Source organism: Hemiscyllium ocellatum, chromosome 17 (genome assembly GCF_020745735.1).
Source record: "Hemiscyllium ocellatum isolate sHemOce1 chromosome 17, sHemOce1.pat.X.cur, whole genome shotgun sequence".
Taxonomy (NCBI): domain Eukaryota; kingdom Metazoa; phylum Chordata; class Chondrichthyes; order Orectolobiformes; family Hemiscylliidae; genus Hemiscyllium; species Hemiscyllium ocellatum.
In genome coordinates, this window is record NC_083417.1 from 27,735,643 (window position 1) to 27,746,588 (window position 10,946).

The 10,946-nt window shown below is 43.4% G+C and overlaps 1 protein-coding gene across 2 annotated transcripts in view; it reads right to left on the reverse strand.

The window, feature by feature from the left end:
• Positions 1–10,540, reverse strand: part of terfa (telomeric repeat binding factor a) — a 55,833-nt gene extending 45,293 nt beyond the window's left edge. For both annotated transcript variants that reach the window (XM_060837624.1, XM_060837622.1), the window contains exons 1-2: positions 10,326–10,540; positions 988–1,065 (exon numbers count right to left, since the gene is read on the reverse strand). In XM_060837624.1, the coding sequence (XP_060693607.1) occupies positions 988–1,065; positions 10,326–10,536 (289 nt within the window). In that variant the 5' untranslated portion in view covers positions 10,537–10,540. The remainder of the gene's footprint in view (positions 1–987; positions 1,066–10,325) is intronic.
• Positions 10,541–10,946: the final 406 nt, after the last annotated feature.

Below are 10,946 nucleotides of genomic sequence, written 5' to 3' on the forward strand. Positions count from 1 at the left end.
AATCTGCTGTCCTGTTTTGCTACCAAAGTAGCATTCATCCACACTATACTTCATCTGCCATGCATTTGCCGATTCTTTCAACTTGCCCAAATCACACTGAAGCAAATCTGCACCCTCAGTTCATCCTTACACCCAGCTTTGTTGTCTGCAAACATGGAGATATGATATTTCATATCCTCATCTACATCATAATCATATTGTGAATTGTAATTACCTGCAGCATACATGCACTAACTTACGTCAGAGTTCTGCAGTTGTCCTGTTCAAATAATACTATGCTATTTTATTATTAATGCACAAATGAACAACTGCACATTTTCCCACATTATACTTCATCTGCCAGACGTTTGCTCATTCACTCACCTGTCCATACATCCTTGTGATGCCATCTTCACAAAAGACACTCCTACTTCAAGTCATAGAGATATACAGCATGGAAACAGACACTTTTGTCCAACCCGTCCATGCTAACCAGATATCCCAACCCAATCAAGTCCCACCTGCTAGCACCCAGCCCATATCCCACCAAACCCTTCCTATTCACATGCCCATCCAAATGCCTGATCTGCAATGTCAGCCACTATGCTTCCAATCCCCTAATCTAACTGTCTAACATAAAAGATCCCTGTGGGATCCCAGACATACCATCCTGCTAATCTAAAAAGACATCTTTATGAATGTTGTTTTCTGCCAGCCAATCTTCTATCCATGTTAGTATGTTACTTCCAACACCAGGAGCTCCTACTTGGCATAATAATGGCTTGTGGAACCTTATCCAATACCTTCAGGAGATCCAAGTTCAGTACATCACATGGTCCCCTTTATCCAAAGTACACAATCATTCCTTCCAAGAGTTCCAATAAGTTGGTCAAACATGATTTTGCTTTCACAAAATAACAATGAATTTTCCTGACTCTCTTGAGTTTTTCCATTTGTCCAATTACAAGCTTAATGATCAATTCGTGTAACTTTCCTACATTCACTTACCAAATTTGGATAGAAATTGAATTGTTAGAAGCTTCTTTCCAATCTCATCTGTGTCAACGTATGGTCGATTTAAAATAGCTATAATTGAGATGGGAAAAAGAAAAAAAAATTCAAATTTAAATCAGAAGTAGATAACATTCACTTTCATCATGAGGTGGTTCAGTTTTCCTTGTCCACAAATTAATCTAAAAATTTAAAAATGATTTGTTGATCATTTTAATTCCTTTGGAGAAGTTAGCTTTGGGTTTTTAACCTAGCAAAGGTGAAGGAATATTGATATGGTTCGGATTTAGAACAGTGTGTGGCTTAGAGAGGAACTTGCAGATAGCAGCATTATGTGACGACTGCCCTTCTCCTTTTCAACGCTATATGTGGTGCCTTTAGAAGATATGGTCAAAGGAGGCTTGGCAAATCATCGAAGTACATCTTGAAAACAGCTTGTACCAATGCCAGCGTGTGATCGTGATATTACTCATGAATTTTAGGATCGTGGTTGGAGTGTCAATCAAGAACTTTATTGGATGGAGTGGAGTTTCATGAATTTTGACAGCTATGTTCATAAAACTATAGACAATATTGCAGTATACTCTTGATATGTACCTTGTAAATAGTGGACAGGCTGTGGAGAATCAGGAGGTGAGTTACTTGAGATTTCTAATCTTCGATTTGTTCTTGTAGCCATGGTACTTAAACAAGGGGAAAGTGAGGATTGCAGATGCTGGAGATTAGAGTCGAGAGCGTGGTGTTGGAAAAGCATAGGAGGCCAGACAGCATCCAAGGAGCAGGAGAATTGATGTTTCGGGCATAAGCTCTTCATCAGGAATCATCTCCTGCTCCTCAGATGCTGCTGTGCTTTTCCAGCACCACACTCTCAACCATGGTACTTCCACCTCCTTTGTTGCCACCTTCCGCCCCCACCAACATTACCTACACCAAGCGTTTCACCACTTCCGCCCTGCGACCACTTCCGTCCCCACTGATGCCACTCACCTGAACATTGCCGACACATCCACTGCAGATCCCAGTCACCACACCCACCCCCAATGTCCCAGTTGAGTGTCATTTCACAAATGACATCATCTTGATCACTCAACTATCACGCTCACTCCAGTCACTGTCTCCACCCCCACTCCCGGCTCCAGCCCTCCACCAGGTCCTAGCTCCCAGCCCTGCCAAGTTTTCACCATCACCCCAGACCTTCCCCTCACCGAGGATGAATAATCAGTCCTCAGCAAAGGCCTTACTTTCATCCCCCTCCACTCCCAGATCAGCGAATTCAACACACATTGTAACATCGAACACTCTTCCACCGCCTCCACCTCCAGGCTTACTTTTCCCATCAAGACTCCTGTCCACCTTCCGAGGACCCTTTTGCCGTCCTCCAACACAGCCCATACACCTGGACTGCCCATGCCAGTCTGTTAGCCACCCTTCATCTCTTATTTCCAACTGCCAGCATGACAGTGGCCACCTCAACCTGTCTATCCCCCCTCACCCACTCCAATCTCTCACCCTCACAGCTTGCAGCCCTCCACTCCCTTCGCTACAACCCCAACCTCACCACCAAACTAGGGGACTGGAGGGGAGCGGGGGCGGCAGCGGTGGTGCACACTGAGCTCTACACCGCTGAAGCTAGGGGCCAACTCGAAAACACCACTCCCTCAACCACACCTCCCATCACCAAACACCTACGCAGAGCACTTCAGAGAACAACCCCAGGACACCCACACAAACCAACCTCAACAGACCATGGCCAAACACTTCAACTCCCCCTCCCAATCTGTCAAGGACATGCAGATTCTGGGCCTCCTCCATGGCCACTCTCTAACCACCCAACGCCTGGAGGAAGCACATCTCATCTTCCACCTCAGGAGCCTCCAACCCCATGGCATCAATGTGGATTTCACCAATTCCCCCCCACCTTATCCCAGATCCAACCTTCCAACTTAGCACTGCCCTCACGACCTGTCCTACCTCCCCATCTTCCTTCCCACTTATGCACTCCACCCTCCTCTCTGATCGAACATGATTATCCCCACCTCCATCTACCTATCACACTCTCAACTACCTTCCCCCACCCCACCACCCTTCAGCTCACAGCATCATTCCTGACAAAGGACTTGTGCATGAAACATCAACTCTTCTGCTTCTCAGAAGCTGCCTGACCGGCTTTGCTTTTCCAGCACCACACTCTCAACATGGGACTTATACACATGGTCTAGTTAAATTTCTGGTCAATGGTAGCCCACAGAATTTTGGTGATGGAAGTTTCAATAACAGTAATGTTGAAACTAAATATGAAATGAGTACATTATTATATTTGTTAGAGATAGGCACTGCCTGCCACTTGTGCAATGAGAACACAGGCAGAGGTTCACTGGCTAGAAGGATGGAGGTTATAATGTATTCCTAATGCAAAACATTCCTTATATTACATAAAAGAATTATTGTATTTGACATCTTAAATGTGTTAATTTGATTAAGCATGGAAGTCTCAGGTCTCCCACATCAATGAACGCAGCCAGTTCAGCGCATTTTATAAACAAGTAATGTCTTGTAAAACTTCGGTTACTAAAAAAGACAACAAAATAGCGATTCAATTTCTTAATTTGAGTGGACTGTACATGACTGCCATTCAGGTTTGAACATCATTCTTCTGCAATTGTTCCACATCAAGCAGATCAGACTATTGCTGTCACTTCTCTTCTGCAAGGCACAAACCCAGAATTTTACAGAATTCAACAGTCACATGGAGAATTGCCTGGTATAATTCAACATTAATCTTCTGCTCTGCCATTCTTCCAGTGAAGACTCCTGAGATCCACTGAGTCAATTCAATGCAAGACAAAAGACACAATAATGAGGACCTTCATTATGCTGGGCTCAACATCATGAAGACCGCCAGGAAATGCAACAGCGGACTGTTCTGTGTAGATGCCAGCATTGAAATTTGATTCAGTGTATTTCGAGGACCATCTACACAAAGTTTGCAACATTTAACCCTGAGGATATGTGGCACATCCGCAGAGGTTCCCACAAGCACTAATAATGACTGACATCAATTGTCAGCTTAGGGATGTCCTACATCAGACTTAAATCACATGATGACCCACAGATGATGAAATTAGTTAGGGCATCCTTAAACAAAATAGAGTCTATCATCAGAAAATTTCTATGTGCTTTTCAGTCTTATATTTGCAGGTTTGCTGATGTTTTGATTGGAGACAATGAATAAATTGTTACAAGTAAGCATCACAAATGTTGAATTGTGTGCTGAGCAAAAGGCAAAACAATGAAAGTGAAAAATACTATTGGCCTTTGACCATCAGTAACCATCGAGTTTCAATGCATTTGTTATTTATAAGAATGTAACAATGCATACATGCTGTCCCCTCTACATTTCACTTCAGCTCTGGTGAAGTGCATCTGGACTCAAAACGTTAGCTTGCTCTCTCCTGGATGCTGTTTGACCGGCTGTATTCTCCAGCATTTGTTGTTTTCGGTACAAATTTCAACATCTGCAGGAATTTGCTCCTACAAGATGTAAACTTGCCATTAAAGATGGATGCTGAAATCAACTTACAAATGCATCAAGTCTTCCTTGAGCTTCATGAAGTATGTTTGATTGAATTGCCTTCTGCAACTATAAATAGACTGATGGGAGTAACTGGCTTATATACTGGAGAGAAGACTGGGAGAAAGCGAGGACTGCAGATGCTGGAGATCACAGTCAATGTGGTGCTGGAAAAGCACAGCCGGTGAGGGCAGCATCCGAGGAGCAGAAGAGTCATAGTTTTAAGCATAAGCTCAAGACGCATTCCTGATGAAGAGCTTATGCTCAAAACTTCAACTCTCCTGCTCCTCAGATACTGCCTGACCAGTTGTGTTTTTCCAGCACCACACTTGATGACTGGAGAGAAGAGTTTTGATTTTATTTTGTTATTGTCACATGTACTGAGAGTGAAAAGTATTGTTTTGAATGCTAACAAGACAAATCATACCTTACATAGGTACATCAGTGTACTAGAGCAGAATACAAATAGAGTGTTTGAACCGGAGGGTAGTGGCTATTTAGGCTCAAGCGTGGAGCTCCCAAACATATCGCACAAACCTGTCCATCACATCATGAAGACAACACGGTGAGGACAGTGCGAGAGAGAGAGAGAACCTGCATAGTTACTGCCTTTGCTGTTTTTGAATTCATGTGTCGCTGGACATTGGAGAGCATCTGGAAAATTAACAAACAGTGAATTTTACAACTAATCTTGGAGGAACCGGTTTGGGCGAAGTTCACAACACAGAATCAGATAAGTTAATTGTTGTTTTAAATCTGACAAAGAGAAAGGCTGTAATAGTGAGGACAGTGGGTACTTTCTTGATTATGTGTTTTTGGAGATAAGTCTCTTGGTTAAACTTAAAATATAAGCCATATCTCTTAATTTAACCTGGTGCAGTGTTTTGCAGAGGAATAAGTCGGTGTTATTTTCTGGGTCTGTAGATTGTGAAGGAGCAAAAATAGCCTTTGCAATGATATGTACTTCTTGTCAGATGTGGGAGTTTAAATAGAGTTTACGGGTTACTGTGGATTATATCTGCCATAAATGCTGTTGGATGTGAATCTTATCTGATGTGAGTTTGAAGAGAGTTTAAGGGTTACTGCAGATTATATATACAATAAATGCTGTTGGTTGCAAATCTTAGCAGATCGAATGGAAGATAGATAGAAGCGATGAGGAATTTGCAACAGCAACAGTATGTGATGAATGGCAATTATAGGAGGTGGTGGTGGTGTTGGGGGGGGGGGGGGGGGGGGGGGGGGAGTCTCAAATACAGTCACACAGGAAGGGTAAGAGAGGTTGGCACCTATGGCAGGAGTCTTTTGCAGATATACCCATTTCAAACAAGTATGCTGTTTTGAAAAATGTTGGGGATGATGGATCCTCAGAGGAATGTTGCACAAACAGCCAAGTTTCTGGTATTGAGACTGGCTCTAATGCAACGAGGGGTACGTCAGTTTCCAAGAGACCAATTGTGTTCGGGGATTCTCCAGTCCAAGGTACAGACAGACGTTTCTGTGGCCAGCAGAGAAAAAGCAGAATGGTGTGCAGTTTCCCTGGTGCCAGGATCAAGGATGTCTCGGAGAGGGTGCAGAAGGCTCTCTCGGGGGAGAGGGGCCAGCAAGAGGTCATTGCCCACATTGGAACCAACGATACAGGAAGGGAAAAGGTTGAGATTCTGAAGGGAGATTACAGAGAGTTAGGCAGAAATTTAAAAAGGAGGTCCTCGAGAGTAGTAATATCTGGATTACTCCCAGTGCTACAAGCTAGTGAGGGCAGGAATAGGAGGATAGAGCAAAAGAAAGCATGGCTGAGGAGCTGGTGTATGGGAGAAGGATTCACGTTTTTGGATCATTGGAATCTCTTTTGGGGTAGAAGTGACCTGTACAAGAAGGAAGAATTGCACCTAAATTGGAAGGGGACTAATATACTGGCAGGGAAGTTTGCTCGAACTGCTTGGGAGGATTTAAACCAATAAGATGGGGGGGGTGGGACCCAGGGAGATAATGAGGAAAGAGATCGATCTGAGACTGGTACAGTTGGGAACAAAAGTGAATCAAACAGTCAGGGCAGGCAGGGACAAGGTAGGACTAATAAATTAAACTGCATTCATTTCAATGCAAGGAGCCATACAGGGAAGGCAGATGAACTCAGGGCATGGTTAGGAACATGGAACTGGGATATCATAGCAATTACAGAAACATGGCTCAGGGATGGGCAGGACTGGCAGCTTAATGTTCCAGGACACAAATGCTACAGGAAGGATAGAAAGGGAGGCGAAAGGTGGGAGAGTGGCATTTTTGATAAAGGATAGCATTCCAGCTGTGCTGAGGGAGGATATTCCCGGAAATACATCCAGTGAAGTTATTTGGGTGGAACTAAGAAATAAGAAAGGGATTATCACCTCATTGGGATTGTATTATAAGGCCCCTAATAGTCAGAGGGAAATTGAGTAACAAACTTGGAAGGAGATCTCAGCTATCTGTAAGAATAATAGAGTAGTTATGGTAGGTGATTTTAACTTTCCAAACATTGACTGAGACTGCCATAGTGTTAAAGGTTTAGATGGAGAGGAATTCCTTAAGTGCGTACAAGACAATTTTCTGATTCAGCATGTGGATGTACCTACTAGAGAAGGTGCAAAACTTAACCTACTCTTGGGAAAGGGGAGTGGACTGAGGTGTCAGTGGGGGAGCACTTTGGGGCCAACAACCATAATTCTATTTGGTTTAAAATAGTGATGGAAAAGGATAGACCAGATCTACAAGTTGAAGTTCTAAATTGGAGAAAGGCCAATTTTGACGGTATTAGGCAAGAACCTTCGAAAGCCAACTGGAAGCAGATGTTTGCAGGTAATGGGACGGCTGGAAAATGGAGATAACAAGAATCCAGAGAAAGTATATTCCTGTCAGGGTGAAAGGGAAGGCTGATAGGTATAGGGAATGCTGGATGACTAAAGAAATTGAGGGTTTGGTTAAGAAAAAGAAGGAAGCATATGTCAGGTATTGACAGGATAGATCGAGTGAATCCTTAGAAGAGTATAAAAGGAAGTAGGAGTATACTTAAGAGGGAAATCAGGAGGGCAAAATGGGGACATGAGATAGTGTTGGCAAATAGAATTAAGGAGAATCCAAAGGGTTTTTACAAATAAATTAAGGACTAAAGGGCAACTAGGGAGAGAATAGGGCCCCTCAAAAATCAGCAAGGCAGCCTTTGTGTGGAGCCACAGAAAATGGGGGAAGACACTAAATGAACATTTTGCATCAGTATTTACTGTAGAAAAGGATATGGAAGATACAGAATGTAGGGAAATAGATGGTGACATCGTGCAAAATATCCATATTACAGAGGAGAAGTGCTGGATGTCTTGAAGCAGTTAAAGGTGGATAAATCCCCAGGACCTGATCAGGTGTATCCTAGAACTTTGTGGGAAGCTGGAGAAGTGATTGCTGGGCCTCTTGCTGAGATATTTGTATCATCAATAGTCACAGGTGAGGTGCCAGAAGATTGGAGATTGACAATTGTGGTGCCACTGTTTAAGAAGGGCAGTAAAGACATGCCAGGGAACTATAGACTGGTGAGCCTGACCTCAGTGATGGGCAAGTTGTTGGAGGGAATCCTGAGGGACAGTATGTACATGTATTTGGAAAGGCAAGGACTGATTTGGGATAGTCAACATGACTTTGTGCATGGGAAACCATGTTTCACAAACTTGATTGAGTTTTTTGAAGAAGTAACAAAGAAGATTGATGAGGGCAGAGGAGTAGATGTAATCTACATGGACTTCAATAAGGCGTTCGACAAGGTTCCCCATGGGAGACTGATTAGCAAGGTTAGATATCATGGAAATACAGGGAGAACTAGCCATTTGGATACAGAACTGGCTCAAAGGTAGAAGACAAAGGGTGGTGGTGGAGAGTTGTTTTTCAGACTGGAGGCCTGTGACCAGTGGAGTGCCACAAGAATCAGTGCTGGGCCCTCTACTTTTTGTCATTTACATAAATATTTTGGATGTGAGCATAAAAGAGGCACAGTTAGTAAGTTTGCAGATGACACCAAAATTGGAGGCGGAGTGGACAGCGAAGAGGGTTACCTCAGATTACAACAGGATGTGGACCAAATGGGCTAATGGGCTGAGAAGTTGCAGATGGACTTTAATTCAGATAAATACGAGATGCTGCATTTTGGGAAAGCAAATCTTAGCAGGACTTATACATTTAATGGTAAGATCCTCAGGAATGTTGCTGAACAAAGAGACCTTGGAGTGCAGGTTCATAGCTCCTTGAAAGTGAAGTCGCAGGGAGACAGGATAGGGAAGGCGGCGTTTTGTATGCTTTCCTTTATTGGTCAGAGTATTAAGTACAGGAGTTGGGAGGTCATGTTGCGGCTGTACAGGACATTGGTTAGGCCACTGTTGGAATATTGCGTGCAATTCTGGTCTCCTTCCTATCGGAAAGATGTTGTGGAACTTGAAAGGGTTCAGAAAAGATTTACAAGGATGTTGCCAGGGTTGGAGAATTTGAGCTATAGGGAGAGGCTGAAGTGGCTGGGGCTGTTTTCACTGGTGCGGAGGCTGAGGGTGACCTTATGGAGGTTTACAAAATTATGAGGGGCATGGATAGGATAAATAGACAAAGTCTTTTCCCTGGGGTGGGGGAGTCCAGAACTAGAGGGCATAGGTTTAGGGTCTGAGGGGAAAGATATAAAAAAAGAGACTTAAGGGGCAACTTTTTCACGGAGAGGGTGGTACATGTCTGGAATGAACTGCCAGATGTGGTGGAGGCTGGTACAATTGCAACATTTAAGAGGCATTTGGATGGGTATATGAACAGGAAAGGTTTGGAGGGATATGGGCCAGGTGCTGGCAGGTGGGACTATATTGGGTTGGGATATCTGGTCAGTGTGAACAGGTTGGACCGAAGGGTCTGTTGCCATGCTGTACATCTCTATGACTCTAACTCATGGAAGGTGACAAACTACAGAAATAATAAAGCACTCACTGGAACCATGCAACTGTTATTATCCTGCCTTGCCTCCACTCGCTTGTTTTTCAGTGGAGAGAGACTTGGAAACACACTTCCTTGCTTAGAAAAAATTTTTTAGGGGGAGCTCAATCACATTGGGTTTAAAGATAAAGTTGCCATAGTCCCAGAGGACCACAGCTCTGCTCTGTCATATGATAGAGATGACTAGTGGTGGTTTAACGAGGTAACCAGATAGTGGTGGTTTAACCAGAGGGTCACCATGCCTCAGGCAGGGGAAGAGGTTGATAAGGTTGCAACCTCAGCCAGTAATTGAATGCACGCTGCTGTCGTCATTCTGCATCGGAAGCCAGCCGTCAACCACTCAGTTAACTGGCGTTATACAACCGCAAACAGATCTACTCACTACAACTGCACCAACAAACGAGCCAGATTCCTGAAGTTTGTAAAGATTGCTCAAAACTCTCAGGTGTTTTCAAACGGTGAATGAGAAGCACTGGCAGCTATCCAGCCTGTCATTCGAAAGTGATATTCCGCTTTAAACCTTAATATAAGAATACTTCAAATTTGGCGATTTCACTTTTTCTGGAGATTCCGATCATAAAATTATGATACTTAACAACTTAAACAGTATTTACTCCCAAATACTTCACACAAATCTTAAAACGTTCAAGGCTCTTACTCATTGGAAAGCACAACGGTTCTTCCGGCAATACCTCTTTGACAACCCGGGCCACGTTTGCATTGGGTTTTTTAGTTGACAACGAAAGTGTGCACACAACTCCATCCTTCTCCTCACCTGTTATCACATTCAGAATGGCGCAAAACTGCTCATGTTGCCCAGCTCGGAGTGCATTGAACGAACAGTGCAAGTTAAACTCGAGTGTCCAACCATTCACGACTCGTTCAAGATCCGGGAAAGCAGCTTCAGTACCACCACTCAGTTGGTCCCCCGGGCATAACAACTTCGGTCTCACCTCCGTCTGCGGCGATCTCGTAAACGCCGCCATTTCCTCAAACAAAATAAACCGGAAGTAGCGTTTCCACGGGCAGTCTGCTGCCCCTCAACCCATGATGCACCTGGCTAGTGTACCGCCATCTTGTGAAGGTGAAAAGTTCAAACTGAAGAATAGATCTTTGATGTGCATTACTCTCCCCATACCATTTCAATTTTTGGTCAAATAACTGTATTTTCGTTTCGCACTTATCATTTATTGAACTAATTACATTATATTAAGTATAGCTGTACTATGCAATATGTAAAACATTTATACATTACTGTTGCTTAGTTTACTGATGTAATGCAGAACAGATAAAAATCTGAGGGGAGGTTTGATCGTTTTCAAAATTTTGAGGAGTCTAAATATAGGTGTTAGGAGAAAATGTTCTTGTTGTGAAAGAATAATTCTTCAGCATCTTA